At 35.0% G+C, this 18,699-nt stretch overlaps 1 protein-coding gene across 2 annotated transcripts in view; it reads right to left on the bottom strand.

Moving 5' to 3' along the window:
• LOC150086041 (SOSS complex subunit C homolog) overlaps window positions 1-18,699 on the bottom strand; it is a 33,937-nt gene continuing 15,238 nt past the window's right edge. Inside the window, exons 3-5 of one of the 2 annotated variants that reach the window (XM_090373670.1) lie at window positions 17,919-17,955; window positions 14,447-14,497; window positions 1-112 (exon numbers count right to left, since the gene is read on the bottom strand). In XM_090373670.1, coding sequence (XP_090229796.1) covers window positions 20-112; window positions 14,447-14,497; window positions 17,919-17,955 — 181 coding nt within the window. In that variant the 3' untranslated portion in view covers window positions 1-19. The remainder of the gene's footprint in view (window positions 113-14,446; window positions 14,498-17,918; window positions 17,956-18,699) is intronic. The other variant, XM_090373671.1, reaches the window with a different exon arrangement.

The following is an 18,699-nucleotide window of genomic DNA, read 5'->3' as shown; positions in this document are numbered from 1 at the left end:
TACATAAGTACACCCAAAACTATTTATCAAATCGTGGCAAAACTGGAAGTATAAGGTTTCCAAATGAAGAATCTTGAATAATAAAATATCCCACAGAATTGGAATGAGCATGCTGGAGGGAGATTAAAAAAAAAAAATCATCAGTATAACAAACAAATATATGTAATAACATAAATTTGAAAACAGTATAAATACTACAAGCTTTTCAAAATCAAGTTTAAAATTTGCCCATCTCTTGCCACTATGAAATAATAAAAATATGAAAAAAAATTCAATATTTTTATTATTACAATAACAATATTTCTCATATGTTTTTAAGAGCATAACTAAACTAGCCCACCCTCCCAAAAATGTTTAAATAATTTTTTTGATTGTCATAAAAATAAGTGGGTATAGCTTTATTTTGTTATGCTGCTATCAAAAACACTACAAATATTTCCATCATATCTTGGTTTAATTAAGTGGGTTGTCAACTATAAATATGTTATGAGTTACTCCAAAACTGATATTAACAGGATAAATTATAAATAGATCCATCATAATTCTCAAAGACAAATCATAAAATTAATAAACAATAGCACTGATATACAGGCACTCCCCGACTTATATAAGTTTTTGCTGGCCAGTGCAAACTGAAAAAAAATAAGGAAACGTATACTGCATCCCATAAGGAATAAATGGAGGTATTGTGAAAATATCATAATGCGAACCCAATAACACATTTTGGTTTTTTTTGGTAATTCGTTCCAAGACCTCGGAAGTTGAAATTTCTGCTATATAACTAAGCTATTTATCTTTCTAAAAGGTCATTTTTATAATGGAAATTGAATTAGTTTTATATAAATTTATGTCAAATAAGCACAACAGAAAAATCACTTTGAACTAAAAGATGCAAAAACAAAACACAGGGCCAACACGTTTATAAATGCTATTATTGAGGAAGGGCTATGCAGTTAGGCCGAAGAATGCACTACACTTTCATGTAGTGCATTCTTCGGCTTATCATATGTTCTGTTACAAGAATCAGTTTGGAACGCCTTTGTGATATTTTTCTACAGTGCATTTCTGGAGGTCACAACCATAAAACAATAAAAACAATTTGCACTTTCCAGTTTATTGGGCTTTTTTGTTAGTGCAATCTATTATAAATGGGTAGTAAACTATCTTATTGCATTTGCGATAATACCGATAACTGGAATTGTGTGGGTTATTATTGGTGAAATGTGTTTCTCTTTCACTGAAATCTTCAATAATACAAAAAAACATAAATAAATTTTCAGAATCTTCTCTTCATTCCTATTTACTTATTACAATGATGAAGGGAAAGCAACCAACAGAAAGTGCAAGTGGTGACAGTGCTAGGAAACGAAACAAAATTGATTGAAGATGAAAATGATTGATGAAAATGATTAAGAAGTATGAAGCAGAACAAAGTTTTTCATCTATTGCATGGGAATTAGGTATCGCTACTTCAACAGTGAATGCTATTTTAAAGGACAGTACGTGTATAAAAGAACATGTTAAAGGATCAATGCATTTAAGATCAACAGTGATCACAAAACAGCATTCAAGTGCTATATCGAAAATGGAAAAGCTATTAATAATGTGGATGAAAAGGTATTTAAGGTATTCTTGTTTTTTGAGATGGCCTCCAGGGTTTCCCCTATGTAATGCAGTAGCATCTGAAAGCAAACATGCCAAAACCAGCAATGTGAATAAGTGTTGGAGTGTGAACTCTAATGCATTAAGGGCTTATGCTTCAAGCTGCGAAAGAGTTAGACTATGTATATTTTAGTGCACTCGCATCATTTATACACAGCCAATTATAGATTAGCAAATTTGCAATAGCAGCATCGTTTAAGTTACATCTCATATTGTGAATACCTTCACGATGAGTTGCCATGATATTGCACTACTTCGAATAAGTAACGCTTCACCCGAAGGAGAAGACTGTTGTTACTTATTCTCAGTGGATACCACCACCCAGGCGGCACCGTTTCAGGGCTATTTGGCCCTTCTTTGCAGCTTGAGGCATAAGCCCTTAATGCATTAGAGTCCTAACTTATATCATACACCATCAGGCATCTCTCATATTGTGGAGATATACTTCACAACTGTTTTGTCATCATTACATCACTTGGGTACCTACCCACCCACCGAAGAAGGGCCAAATAGCCCTGAAACGGTGCCATCTGGGTGGTGGTATCCACTGAGAATAAGTAACAACAGTCTTCTCCTTCGGGTGAAGCGTTACTTATTCAAAGTAGTGCAATGTCATGGCAACTCGTCGTGAAGGTGTTCACAATATGAGATGTAACTTAAACGATGCCGCTATTGCAAATTTCCTAATCTATAATTGGCTGTGTATAAATGATGCAAGTGCACTGAAATATACATAGTGTTGGTGTGTGTTAAATATGGATGGAAAATCAGATTCAGAAGCGAGTGCCCGAGTCTAGTGACCATTCAAGCAAAAGCATGAAGTATTTATGATGATGTTAAGAATAAGTACAGCAAACCCCAAGCCAAGTTTGTGGCAAGCAACGGGTGGTTTAATAGGTTCAAGTGTCGCGCTGGTTTCCACAACTTTAAAGTAAAATTTTTGTAATTGCACACTTTTGTAATTTTCCCTGCACATGAGATAAAAAGATTGAATAAATAATTCTATTTACATGTTCATCAAACATTTATTTTTTGCCATCAAATTCAGTGTGCATGGTTGCGAGTGCTGCATAAATTTAGGGAAATTCTGACGTGTAGAGTTCCGTGGAACACAATCATTACGTAAGTCGGGGAGTGGCTGTACATGATTTTTTGCTGATTGCAAACTATTAGCCCAGTTTTATTCCCTATTTGAAGGAATTACCAAAAACCATTGTCATTTTTTTCTCCATGTAAAAATTTTCAAAAAATGACATTACATTTGCTACAGTACAACCCAATTGATATCTAGAATATATCGTGAATTATTTTACAGTAATAAGAGAAATGTTATGACCATTTTAATTGTAAATTTTATCATTAAGGTGTTGTTATTATAGTAAGGAGAAAATTAACAGGCTGATCAAGATCACTTAATAGCCACTCCACATCCAGCCATCCCTTCTCATCAATAAATTGTTGGTTTAAGAATAATAATACACTATGTTAGGTGAAAAGTATAAGGAGAGAGAGAGAGAAGAGGGGAGCTAATAAATAACCCTGAACTACCTGTTGATTTTCCCTGACTATAATTAACATTTTGCTCAGATAACATTAAATTGTCTGTGTCAACTGTGTATCAATAATCTCGATCCCAGAACGGATTGGGATTACTGATAAACTGACACCTTAGTTTCTGGGCTGCTGCATGTCCCAACAGAAGCAGCGCAAGAATCACATCTCTGCCTGTGGCTACTATTAATCTGTTTAACCTCCAAGCTAGCAGTTCTCTGATCTGCCTAATGTTGCTTCGATAGCATCAGCAAATATTCTTGCATCTCTTCTAATTAAGTGTATCCTATCCCTGTAATATGCCTCCTGTTAACAAGCACCAGATCTTGTGAAAAATTCTACCCCACGAGCCTTGTACAATCTCTCCAGTGCCAAACTGAGTGAAGAGGTTCTCATCATGTACTCCCTCCTATCATGTCTGGCCAGAACTGCAGGCACTTTTAAATTTAATCCTAACGTGACTTTTTCTCGATGTTGCCCTGTACTTGTTAAATAAGTCCTTATATGCCTGCTTTTATTATCATTAGTACCAATATGTACCAAAATGACTCTACAAGTCATAAACTTTTATCCTTGGGAGACATACCATGGTCCTATTCCACCTATCCTTTTAACAAAATATATTTCCCATTTCCCTGACAATAGTCACCAACAACTGCAATCTCCTATGGGACCAGAGATCTCTGCCATGGAGGACGTAATGTCACGTGATACACTAGCCTCAAATGTTGTGCTGGTGGCTGTGTGCCTAATGGCTCCCTCTTTTTAATTCCTTTGAGGGCATTGACCCTATTCTTCAAGCTCTCATATAAGTCCATCACAATGAATGCTGAATTGGTGCTTAATTTCATCGCACTCCCTACAACAAGCACATGAAGACATCCCCTTTGGCCATATCATTTACCACTAGAGAGAACTCTGCAAATGCACACTGTATGTAGCTTTGATTTACAAGAGAATGGCCAGCAGTTCTTTCCAAGCCAAAGCATTTTTGCTACTTTGGGTTTTTTTGCTTTGCTGATATTGTCTAAGATATGATTTTAGTCTAGTTTAAAAATATCACACAAAGAGATGAGTATAATAATGCTACACTATTCCAGTGATGGCAGTAACGTTACCATTCTATTACATTTTCATATGACAATATAATATAATAGAAATACTTTCTAAATGTTTAGCCAAATACAAAAATAAGCTAACCTATGTGATTAGGACCCTCAAAGTGTTTATTTTCTACAATTTAAAACATTGCAATTAACAATTACAATGTCTGACACCACAATTTACTAGTTACAAGATACAACATTCATTCCACAATTATCAATAACAAAGGCTCTATGAACACGAAGTTGTAACTTATGAAATCCTTAGATAAATTCAAAAATAAACTAATGTAATCAGGATAATTAAAACTATTTATTAAACACAATTTGGTAATAATTAAACAACAACAAAATTATGTAATTTTGGTATTTGAATTGATGGATGAGACAAATCATGTCAAATCGTGACATGAAACAATGGATTAATGGAAAATGAAAATCCTTCGCAGTTGGTGTTCGCACCAATCCTCTCCCCCCCACTAACACCCTGTTGTGCATGTTCGACATGTAAGGGCACGTGACCCAAGCCACAACTAAATATAAATTTTGAACCGAACCTCATAAATTAATAATAAACTATTTTGTAGTTTACAAAACTATATCTATGTAAAGCTAAGCAAATGCCATTGCAGAATTTTTAGCACAAACCACCGGTTGGGAACACTGACACATAGTAACTTGAGTCCCAGCAGTGGATGAATTCTTAAAAAGACTTTTACAGCCATCCCAAATTTTATTAAAATCAGACCACTCTTTATACAGCAATTTTATTTAGTTTTTTCATGAAATGAAATCTCAGAACTTTTTTGCCCCTATCAATTTCAGGGCAAAGGTCCTGAAACTGATGAGGAAAAAAAATTAGGGGTTATGACAATCAAATATGAAGTTCACCATGCAGTGAGGAAGGTACATAGTGCCCTGTCTAGGATTTACAGGACCTTTGCAAATTAGAGACAAGTAGGAAGGAAGTAGTAGTAGTAGTGGCATGTGATGCAAGAAAGCAAATGTATGAGCTTATGCAGCATCAGCGAAAAAAAAAAAAAAAAAAAAAAACATACATATATAAACATATATAAAAAAAAAAAAAAAAAATCACACCATTCCCTCCAAATGCCTGTCCAGTTCCTCCTTAAATTTATTCAACCTATCAACTTCCACAACGACAGATGGAAGTTTGTTCCAGCAATTAACCACCCGCTGGCTAAAGGCAAATTTCCGCACATCTATTCTACATCTGTCTTTTCTTAATTTGAATTTATGCCCCCTTAGGTTCGTAATCTGAACAAGTGGAAGGATCCCATCAGAATTCAGCGTGCTCAACCCATTCAAGGCCTTATATACCTCAATCAGATCACCGCGCAGGTGCCTAGTCTCCAGCCACTGCAATTTGCAGAACTTAAGCCTCTCTTGGTAAGAAGATCCCTTCATTCCCCTCACCAATCTTGTTGCCCTTCTCTGTACACGCTCAAGTAAATCTACATCCTTCCTAAAATGAGGCCTCCAGACCTGTACGCAGTACTCAAGGCGTGGCCTGACCATTGCCTTATACAGAGGGATAATCACCTCCTTTTCCCTGCTAGCAAAATTCCTATATATCATTGACAAAACCCCATGACCTGCCCTGGCAGCCTGTCTGCATTGCTCAGAAAATTTCATATCTGACTGCACAATTACTCCCAGGTCTTTTTCATTTTCTACCACCTTAAGTGTAGTAACACACAGTTGGTACATTTCTCTGGGGTTACTTCTACCCATATGCAGTACTTTGCATTTGTCAAGGTTAAACTTCAGTTGTCACTTCTTAGCCCATCTGCCCAAATTATCTAGATCCTGTTGCAGTAGCACACTGCCATTCCTGTCATTAACAACCCTGCCAACCTTTGTATCATCTGCAAACTTCGACATTAAGCCTGATATACCTTCATCAATATCATTGATAAATATACAAAACAACAGTGGACCTAACACCGAACCCTGTGGGACTCCACTAATAACATTAGTCCAAGAAGAGCAGCACCCATTGATTACCACCCTCTGTCTTCTCCCACTTAACCATCCTTTTATCCATTGTAGCAACTTACCCTTAATACCATTCTGCTCCAATTTGTCAATAGTCTTCCATGCGCAACAGTGTCAAAAGCTTTCCTGAAATCCAAATATATGATATCAAAATTATTTTTTGCATCCAGTTCCTTTGTAACCACATCATAATATCCTATCAAATTTGTCAGACAAGACTTTCCCTTAACAAACCCATGCTGTGTCTGAATTATTGCTGCAGTCTTGTCTAGATGATCCTGCAATGCATCTTTAACCAGTGACTCCATTATTTTACCCGGAACAGAAGTTAAATTAACTGCTCTGTAATTACTCGTGTCACCCTTCGATCCCTCTTTGTGAATTGGGGATACATTTGCACATCTCCATTCCGTGGGAACCTCCCCTGAGTCCAAGGACGCTCTCATAATTATGGCTAAGGGTTTGCTTAGTTGCTTTGCCGCCTCCTTTAATATAACTGGATAGATTCCATCCACCCCAGGTGCTTTTCTTATGTTTAACTTCAACAATTTCTCCTCCACTTTGCTTTCAGTTATTACAAAATCATTAAGTATCCTGCTACAATTTGATAACCTTCTGCCATTTTCAAACCTTAATAATTCCTCATGTGTGAATGTAGATGCAAAATACTCATTCAGTTTGTTTGCTATCTGAGCAGGATCATCAACAGTCGAACCATCGATGTCAAGTGGACCAATCAGATTCATCCCCTTCCTTTTAAAGTTTATATAAGTAAAGAAATCCTTGCTGTTTTTCTTAGCATCTTTTGCCAAGGATTTCTCGTAATCTGCCTAATCTCCTTTGTCACCTGATTACAGACTAGCTTATATCTGCCAAAGGCTTCTGAGTCGCTTGATAATTTATATGCATCCCATGCATTTTTCTTCTCTATTACGGGTTTCATTAGTTTCATTTAGGCCTAAACCTTCAACAATATTTCTTAATAGGTATGAAACTTTTAGTAGCTTCCACGATTAATTCCTTGAATGCTTCCCACTTAGAATTTACTGTTGGTAACATCGTCAGTTTATTTCACTGTACAGAATTTAAAAACTGTCGGAGACCACTGTACTCACCTTTACGGAAGCAAAAACCCTTTCCTTTACCCCTGATGGTAATTAAATCTTTAAGTAAATCCCACATCAGTACACTGTGATCACTGCCACCTAGTGGTTCCTTTATCTGCAAATTCTTAATACACGAATGATCACTGCTGATAACCAGATCAAGAGTATTACTTTCTCTGGTTACCTCTCGAACATGCTGCTGCAGAAAACAATCATCCAATAAATCCACAAAAGTCTGACTAGTGTGTGAGTGACCAACCCACAAGTTCCAGTCAATATCTGGGAAGTTAAAATCCCCCATTATAAGACATTCCGATTTACTAGCCCACTATTTCTCTGTACAATTGTTCATTGTACTCATTCGAGTCATTAGGCCTATAACACACTCCTACTCTTATTTTTGCTTTCGCAGTGCTTATGTCACACCAAACTGACTCAACAGTGCATTGCTCATCTATATCAACTGGATGCACTTCTTTTGATTTTATGCTTTTCTTAATTAACAGCATAACACCTCCTCCCTTTCTATCCTGTCTATCCTTTCTGTACACATTGTACTCCCCAAATTCCAGTTCAGCATTCCTTATATCTGTGTGACACCACGTCTCTGCTATCCCAACAATATCCGCCTTTGATGTCTTGACCAACACTTCAAATTCATCAAATTTATTTACTATACTTCTAGCATTGGTATACATGCAAGCATACATGCTTCTACTCCTATTCTTAGTTACCCTAACACATCCCATATACCCACCTATTTCAGGATGAACGCCATCCGTCCCTGAAACCCCCAACACCCCATGCTCCAGGTCGCTACTTATTCTAATAGAAGTTGTGCAAGAATCACCTTCACCTCTGCCTATGGCTACTGTTAAACTATTAGTCCTTGTATCCCCCAAGCTAGCAGTTTTCCGACCCACCTAACACTGCCTCGATAGCATCAGCAAATATTCTTGCACCCTTTCTATTTAAGTGTATCCCATCCCTATAGAAGCAGTCTCTCCTGTTAACAAGTACAGTCCAGGCTGAAAAAAATTCTACCCCTTGAGCCTTGCACGTTCTTTTCAGGGCCGAATTGATCGACAAGGCTCTCATCATATACTCCCTTCTATTGTGTCTGGGCAGAATTGCAGACACTTTCAAATTCAACCCTAATTCTCGGCTTTTGTTCAACAGTGACCTGTACTTGTTAAGTAATTCTACCGGTCTCCTACTCCTAATATCATTAGTGCCAACGTGTACAACTATATCACCTTTTGTGCCCTTAAAAGATGATATCCGCTCTACAACGTCATCAACCTTTGCCCCTGGCAGACATACCCCGGGTCCTGTTCCACCTATCCTTTTTACAAAGCATGTTTCCCGTTTCCCTGATAATAGTCTCCAACAACTACTAGTTCCTGAGGGAACAGCGCATTCTGCCTTGGGGGTTGCCGCTGTGTTGCGTGATGACCAAGTACAAGCTCTGGCATTGATGTGGGCAGCTGAGAGCCTGATGGGCCCCTCAATTTAGATCTTTCGAGGGCATCCACCCTGTCCTTCAAACTCTCATATAGGCCCAACAACGCTGAGTTGTCGCTTGATTTCCTTACACTCCTCCTTACATCGTGCACACACAAAGACATCCCCCATGGCAATGTCATGTTCCGTTCCAGAGAGTTCGGCAAACATTTCACAAGTTACACATTTTTTTAGGCTGTGATGCATTGGAGAATGGCTCCCCCTCAGTTCTCCCCCGAGTCACAGCTCAAGTAAGATGTCATTCTCTCTCTCGAAGCTCTAGAGCTTCGAGAGAGAGAGAGGCAGCCTTCAGATCTAATTATAATATTTCAAATGCAGTCTCATCATCATCTGATATAGAGCGAGAGAGGCAATGACATCTGGAAGGTACCAGATTGATGAAGAGCACTAAATGATGTCCATATGAAGAATGGCACATAAGTTAGAAGGTGTAGACTGCAAACCTTGATAATTAAACACCTTGGGAGAGAAGTACAATCAGATATAAAACAATGGAGGAGGGGCATTAGTAAAATGAACAAAGGAAGTATATAGTCAACAGGAGAAAAGAACTGGCGAGCAAATAAAATCTTGGAGTAACAGAAGGCCCGATCTTGTGAAATATCCTTTCAAACAGCATGCTGTATATCAGGGGTGGCTAACCTTTGAGAGCGGAAGCTACGTTTCATATTTAATTTTTGAGAAAATTGACTTTTCCTTGCCACATTCATAAAAAATTCTAATTTTTTTTGCTTAAAAATTTATGTTTTAATTAAATATCTTTCAAATTAATGATTAAAAGAAAGACAATGAAGAAAATTTTTCAGTTATATATTTATTAAAATAGGGGGATTATCAGGAAATGTGACAATGTAAATTGCCAGCTATTTTCGAACAATCAGGTTTATTACTCACAGCTAAACAGACAGTCATGACGATTATCAGTCAAATGTGGCTGGTATTTAGATTCAGTAAGCACTAGACCCAATTAATGAAAATTGCCCAATGGTAGTGAACTGACACAAAAATGCAGGCATTTGCAGGAGACCAGTTACGAAAGCCACAAGTACAGGTAGTTCCCAACTTTACGAGTTAATTCGTTCAAAAGCAACAAAATTGAAAATATGAACATTAATTGCAAAAAATGAATGTTAAACATTCATAAATATTGCATTTCAAACCACGCATGTAGCTATACAATACAGTGTACCCCGCTCGTAAAGTGGGAATTTATTTCCCGTAGACATAATGTTAAAAATAGGGGTTACGTTATCAACAATGAAATTAGCTAATTAGTTTGCTTAAACAATGATTGATTTATCCAAAGAAATGAAAACGTGGCCTGTAAAATCAAGCAAATTATAATAATAGAGAAATTATTTATGACTTACAAATGTTAAAGAATGTTTATTCTTCACCATCATCGACTAAATGCACACTCGTTGATTACTCATTATTGACTCGGCATTCGTTGGTTTGTTGCACAAGGAGTCATCTTGAGAAATGCTTCAAGAGGCATTTATTTCCAAGATAATCTTCTCTTTCCTTTTTAAATTTCAAGAGATTGCATAAGCATTTTTTAACGTAAAGCACAAATTGCAACTAACACAATTTGCATGGAGCAACAAGTTTACAAAGCTTTAAAAAAAAAAAAAAAAAAAAGAATGAAGAGAAGATTCTGAAAATTTGTTTATGTTTTTTATACGATTGAAGATTTCTGTAAAGGGGAAACACCATAATAGCGTAAAAACCCACAGAATTCCAGCTATCGGGATTTTTGCAAATACAATAAATCGAGTCTACTACCTGTTTATAATTGTTTGCACTAATAGAAAAGCCCAATAAACTGGAAAGTGCAAATTGTTTTTATTGTTTTATAGTCGTGACCTCCAGAAATGTACTTGACAAAAATATCACAAAGCCGTTCAAAATTGGTTCTTATAACAGAACATATGATGATGATGAAAATGTAGCGCATTTTAATGATTTGATAACTAATACAATTTATACTATAAAAATGACCTTTTAGAGAGTTATATAACCAAATTTCAACTTCCGAGGTCATGGAACGAATTACCAAAAAACAATGTGTTATTGGGTTCACATTACGACATTTTCACCATAGGATAGTGTCTCTGGAACGGATTAATATCGTAAAGCAGAGTACACTGTATTGTATAGCTACGCGCATAGTTTGAAATGCAATATTTATGAATGTTTAACATTCATTTTTTGCAATTAATGTTCATATTTTCAATTTTGTTGATACTTTTGAAAAAAAAAAAAAAAAAACCTCGTAAACCAGGGAACTCGTAAAGGGGGAACTACCTGTAGTCCAGTGTGTGGTATGTCTGGCTATCTTGGCAATTAGTATTAAAATGGCATAATAATGAGAGGAAGTGAACTTATTCTGCATCTGGGGAAAAAAAAAAAAAAAAAAAAAACTTTTATTCTCATTGTCAAAAAATCTGTTCAATTCTTTAAATTTTGTCAAATTTTCTGTCCTAACCCTTGTGGGTAACTTATTCCAACATTCCACAAAACATGTTACCCAAAGGTTAATTTCACAGGATCTAGCCTACTGTTCTTTCCTAAGGTTTTATAGTTGTGCCCTCTGATTCTTGTCTCATTCACCTGTGAGAATATTCTTTCCTCATTCATTTACTGCTTCTCTCAGGGCTTTATACATTTCAATAAATTTCCCTTCCCCCAAAGGTATCTATTTCCTAAGCTCTGAAGAGCACATCTAAACTGTTTCTCATAGGGATAATTCCAAATGTTTGGTTTCGCTCCCTTCTTTTTAAAGAATTTCACTGGTTGCTTTTACAATTTTTTTTTTAATTATATCAAACAAAAATGTTTGATTGTAGAGCTAAAAGTAATTTTGAATTACTGAGGTTTTAGAATTAAGAAAGTATTTTTTGTACGAAATTAGTACTTTCAGCCTTGCAATATTTTAACAATTTAGTTTTACAATCATTCTGCTATCTGCTGCAGTGTGCATCTTTTCAATTAGTAAATAAAAACTTTAAGATATCTTATCACCTGGAAGTGATCCTATTCACATAATAATGTTTTAGTTTTGTAAAGTTTGTGGACACACGCACACAAGTATGTTTGGGCATTACTTGATGAGAAAAAGTTAGACTAGTACCAAACTTCCAGCAAGTATTCTATTAGTGTCTGGGAAGGTTCAAAAGCAATTCTGATTCCACTATCCCCAGCCTCCATTTACAGACTTTCAAGATTACTTCAAAAAGAAAAGTTGGACCAACACCAAATTTTCAAAAAGCACAGAAACACTACTACAAATTGAGAACAGCAGCTCCAGGTCCATAATCCATCTTACCATGGAATACTGTTTTCATATCTGTAGTGGCAGCCCCAAAACATTTAAAACTCCTAGCCTCTGCTGAAATAAGAGCAGTCAGGTTAAGTAATGATTCTCACTTATAAACTCTTTCCACTTCCTATCACACAGATGTTCAGTTTTTTATGCATGCCTTTTTTATAGATATTTCCATGGACACTTTTAAACTGGCATCTTTAATTTCATCTCTTCTGCCCCACCAAATCCAAAATAGACAACTTCCATTCATATTTCAACTTTAAGCTCATCATATTTACTTTGTTTATCCCTTCCATTTCTAATCCTTAGAACAACCTTTGTTCATATGTTTTCCTGAAAATTACAATCTATAGAAATTAATGTCCTGTGTCAGTAGTACTAGAATGCATAGGACTAAACAGTACAATCTTGTTTGTATGACTATTACAGGACCAACAAACTGTCACATAAGTGAAAGTGTCAGATAACCTGGAAAGCAAAATTGAGTTATTTCAGTTATAACATAGTAATTTACAAGTTTATTATCACTGAAATATTATATGTACCTACATGTTATTTATGGAACAAAATATGTATTTCAAAAACAAACAAATACTAAAATAAAAAAATAAAAATAATAAAAAATAAATGATAATTGGTAGAATTTCATCTTTTCAACATAATTTACTCTAAAAAAAAAAAAAAGAGAGAGAGAGAGATTTTTGTTTGCCATAATGTAAATAATTAGCTGCTTCAAAACCTTCCATTGGATTACACTGAAGGGACTAACAAAGTCATGGTATGTTCTTTTTCATTTTTGGTCAAGTTAAAAATTTTCTTTATCAATAACTGTTTGATTTTTGTCTTTTGTAAGCCAATCTTTCATCACATCAGACTCATCTACACCTTCCCAACCTTTTTTTGTTAAAATGTATTTAAAAATTGGTCCTCTGTGATATCATTAGTTGTTTGATGAATATAACAGTTCTGCCAAATTTTACTGCATTTTCCACTATGACTTTGGGTTGTATTTGGTCCCAACATTCTCCTCGCCAGTAAATGATGTCTTTGGCATTTATATATTTCAGGGATTCAGTCATATCTTGAGAGTATTTCAAGACAAAAGTGATGAGTTTGAACCTGTTTGATCCATTAGCTAGATAAGGGCAATACTACTTGGGGGGAAATAAACATTTAATATCACCTTCTTGGAAATTCAAATAATATATCAATTAAGAGAAGAGTTTGAGGATAAAATTTTGGCTTTTGAGAAATTCTTTCACTTTAGGAATAAATTGGTCTAAGAACCATTCTTTTGATTATGGTAGTACACTAAAAGAGAACTGATATTGCTGAAACTTTTAAATGCTCTTGGCTTTGCATATTTTCCTACAACCATTAATGGAAGCTTAAATGTTTTTTGCTTTTCTAATATTCAGAACTGCTGCTTCTCTTTCAGCTGCCAAGGTTTTATCTGACATTATTTTACAAACAGAGGTTGGTTTCATTGTAATTAAAATTTTGATGATGAGAGAAATTGCTTTCTTTAACAATTTTAAAAAATTGTTTTATAAATTTTTGGATGACAGGGATATTCCATGGAAGTCCCCCCCCCCCCACGACCCCAGTGATTGTTAGTTGTTGAACACCATGCCTCTTCTCCAGCTATCTATCCAGTCCTCATTAGCAGAAAATGTTTTGTCACACCAAAATTCTGGTTTCAATGAAAATGTCATGTTGAAATTAATAACAGACAGATCTCTCTTTATCTATTATTTTCCCTTTGATAAACCTTGTTATGATCTCAAAAGGTTAACCTTCATATAACCTGGAGCATTGGATAATTGAGAAATGGAAAAACATAGTTGTACTGTACTTTTGTGCACAGGACTTGCCTTTCAAAAAAAAATATATTAATAAATAATTTTTTTTTTTTTTTTTTTTTTTTTAAATTATTGATCCCTTAACATGCACCTGAAATTTGTCATGAGACTTTTGAATTCCTCTAAGAGACCCAATTTAAAACCAAACAATGTTTAAGAAATCTTAATGCCAGATTTATCTGCAATTATTAAAAAACATTTTACATATTATAAGAATATTATTACAAGTGAGAGAATTTTATCACGGATGCATCAAAAGGACATATTTCATTTTTGGTTAATTTTACATACCTGTAAAGCAGCTCGCTGAGAAGAACTTAATGCATGGGATTCTACTCCAGTCTGTGAAATATATCAAACAAAAATCAGTCTATTCATTTAAATACTTGAAATGTGTTTAGTCCAGGGAACAAAAACTTTATATTCACTTCACTTTACTTGAATAAATCCATCCTTTAATTGATTTTTTATATACAAGACAAGAAGGGGTAAAATGCAAGTAATATTTCATTTTTTTAAATGGATGAATAAAACCACAGGTGTACCCTTCTGTAACAAACTGCTTAAATCACAGAAAATTTCTTATGAAGAATTTCACTATAGAGAAACTACTGAATTTTTTGAAAATCACAGGACAAAAGACAAGAAGAACTGTGTTCAGAACCCATATACACATCAGAATGCACTAGTGTTTAAATTTTATGTTGGGTGGTATAACAGAAAACTGTTATTGTTTCAAGAAGTGTTTTTCACTCACTGACTTGTTTCAGTGAATTCCCTGCATTTGGAAATATAAAGGATAGTATAATAGAAAACTGTTATTGTTGCAAATGTTTTACACTCACTGACATTTCAACACAACAGGAATTTCCTTGTTCAGGGGAATTTCCTGCATCTAGCAATATAAAATTTGTAAACAGTGGTGTACAACTTACAAAACCTTCCAGTTGGCAATATCACTAAATTGTTGAATGGAAGTATTCACATGACTGTCGGCAGATCACAAAATGAAGAAGAGCTCTGATGGCTAATAAAAACTGGCAGCAATTTGTTCACTGATAGAATGCACTCAGGTCTGTAGTATAAAATCTAATGCCATATCTAACAACATCCAATAAGGTTACAAATCCACTTGATTGAGCAGACTATAAAATTGCTAAAACTGAGTAAACAGGTTTCCAGTAGAGTTTCATAGATTCTTTCTTAACTTTTGTTGAACTGATTGCCAATTTCAAATTTCTTAACCTTTCCAGACTTAACAAAGAAAGGTGAAGTGCCACCTGTACTCAATCATATTTAGAAAGCCTACCTAACATAATTAGAAAACAAAGAAGACTCACAGTCAAAAACTTTTATGTATTATATTTTTACATAGAGGTAAATTTAAGAGTAATTTTCTTAAAAATCAGAAAATTTTTCTTAAAAATGTTCTGGCTTGCCAGAAAATTTCATCACAGACAATTTTTTTTTTATAGAGAAGTTCATTATAGAAGGATTCAAGTGTATTTTTATTGATATAATTTGTTTTGATATAATTTTTGATATAATTGATATAATTTTTATTGATATAATATGTTTCGTAAGTAGCACTCAACCCATATCAACCATAAAGCAAATGGAAACAGTTGTAAATATTACAAATATTTATAGAAATATTTTATATTTAGATATGTAAATAGGAAAAAATCACTGAAAATATTTATTTTCACTTTGCCACAAAATGCTTCATTATAGCAACTAGTTGATTTTTATAGATATTTTGGAATAGTGACTACCCAACATAGCAAGTGATCAAGCATGGTAGTGCAGAAGCAACACACATGAGTTTCAGGGGACCATGGTTCAAGTCTGTATGATACAGTTAACAATTGCATTCATTGTAAAAATGAGTAACTGTGAATTGTACAGTCTTTTAATCTAGTGGTCGGTGCCAGAGTATAAACAGTTTTTTTTTTTTTTACTTTGGTCACAGTACACCAGTTCTGATTGCTAAAAATATCTCACACATAAAGCATAAAAAAATAACTAGCAGGAAATGGTGGACTGTGGTGAATATTAACATCATCATATCTGTACTTCAAAACCTGATATCATTAGGGGTGGGAAGATCATATCCATCCCATCATTGAAGCTTTGTTGCTCCCAAGTGATTTGGGGGAGAAGATTGTTTATGGGAGCAGCAAGGTGATTGCTCTTGCCATATCATATCATAATATGGTCTAATGTATCTTTAACATTAATTGATCATGTAATCCCATGAATCCAGTATATGTTCTGCTTTATAGAAGCATCACTGAAAAGGAAATTAAATTGGAATAAATTTACCAAGCTCAAAACCTTCTATGGATAAATAGTGGTCATGTTACTTGTTTGGAGAGATCTAAGTTCAAATCCAGTTGGAGACTGGAGGAATCCTTAAAGTTCTCTTTATACCTGTGAGTTATTTTTAGGCCCTTCTCCATCTCACACAACATGCAAATCAGCTTGCAAACACTTACAAATATAATATGCAACAAACCACATAAACTAGATAAACACCACTAACATGTAGTTAGTGCAAAAGTATCATTTTAACGTAGCCATCTACCAAAGAAGTTAAATTAATTAATTAAATTGCATCATTTTGGTTATATCTCATATTGTGAATGCCTTCACAACGAGTTGCCAAGTTATTGTACTACCTTGAATAAATAACACTTCACCAGTGGAGAAGACTACTGTTATTTATTCTCAGCGGATACCACCACCCAGACAGCACCGTTTCAAGGCTTGTTGGCTTCTCTTCGGTGGGTGGGCAGGTACCCTGGTGTTGCAATAGTGACAACCCAGTTATGAAGTATAACTTCACAATATGAGAGATTCCTGATGGTGTGCAGTGATATAGACTATAAAATATTTAAGGGCAAAGGCCTCATGCTACGAGGTAGAATGACTAACATGTAGGTTAGTGCAAAAGCATCATATCTGATATCTACATTTAACGTAGCCACCATCGTAGTCAGCATATTTTATAGTCTATATCACTGCACACCATCAGGCATCTCTCATATTGAGAAGTTATACTTCATAACTGGGTTGTCGCTACTGCAACACCAGGGTACCTGCCCACCCACCGAAGAGAAGCCAACAAGCTTTGAAACGGTGCTGTCTGGGTGGCGGTATCCACTGAGAATAAATAACAGTAGTCTTCTCCACTGGTGAAGTGTTATTTATTCAAGATAGTACAATACCATGGCAACTCGTGAAGGCATTCACAATATGCGATATAACCAAAACAATGCCAATTTAATTAATTAAACTACAGTACTTTGGTAGATGGCTACGTTAAAATGATGCTTTTGCACTAACCTACATGTTAGTCATTCTACCTCATAGCATGAGGCCTTTGCCCTTAAATATTTTACTAGACACCACTGAAACTGGCACACCATGATTAGAATAGCTGTTGCACTAAAATCTTTCAGAAAAGAACAACTAAGCTTAAAAACAAACAAAACATATACAACTGTGATGAATTATACTACAACACCCAATATGGATTTTCTTAGCAAAGATTATGTTCTCCAACACATTTCTTCAACAAAAAAAAATGTGAAGCAGGACAGTATGACTATTTGGAAGCCAAATTTAACACACACACACACACTGTGTGTGTGTGTGTGTGTGTGTGTGTGTGTGTGTGTGTGTGTGTGTGTGTGTGTGTGTGAGAGAGAGAGAGAGAGAGAGAGAGAGAGACTAAATGAAAATACAAGAAATTTCTTACCACAGGAACTCCAATGGTAGATGGCAAAACAGAGGATCTGGAATAAAATAATACAATAAAAATTTTTTTCCAAAGAAAATAAAAGAAATCACATATACATACACAGTCTATCTATAGTACTTAATTATTAACTAGTATTTTCTAATTTATTTTACTCGTCTTCTTGTATTTTTCATTTTATGTGGTTCAAAATATAGATATTGGGAAGAATCAATGCTAAAGATTTGTGAAGTACAGCATGGGTGGCACTGATTTAAGTGTGCACACAGACAAATAAGACCATGAAGCATCTTTTGTAATGTATGAATATTTGAATTTTTAAATTCAAATATTCATACATTACAAAACAGGTACATTAACCATCAAGGTTAATGTACCTGTTTTGACACATCTGTTGCTCAAAATCTCATGTGTGATTGTCAACAATTAAGCCCATTCACAGAGGTCATCACCCCAATATCTACTAAGTAGCCATCACCCACCTAGATATTTGAAGTGAAATAGGGCAGAACCTGGGTTCATTGTGAACATGATGTGCAATATGCAATGAAGAAGTCCAAATTTTTCCATCATAGTCATTGGTGAACCAGTGAAAGAACTATACTTAAAAAAGAGGAGAATACTAAGAAATAATGTAAGGTTACCTGAAATATAAGGCATTAAAATATGCTATAGTTAACTGTTTTTCTTTGATTCACCCTTATAATGCTTCATATGTTGCTACAGTAACCCATTATGTCCCACATTCTCTTTCTGTCTCTACTGCTAGTCTGCAGATAAA

This window comes from Mastigoproctus giganteus, chromosome 5, assembly GCF_048544385.1.
Source record: "Mastigoproctus giganteus isolate SK-2022 chromosome 5, ASM4854438v1, whole genome shotgun sequence".
Classification (NCBI taxonomy): domain Eukaryota; kingdom Metazoa; phylum Arthropoda; class Arachnida; order Uropygi; family Thelyphonidae; genus Mastigoproctus; species Mastigoproctus giganteus.
The sequence above is the reverse complement of the archived record's forward strand: the minus strand, read 5'-3'. Positions and strand labels throughout refer to the sequence as shown.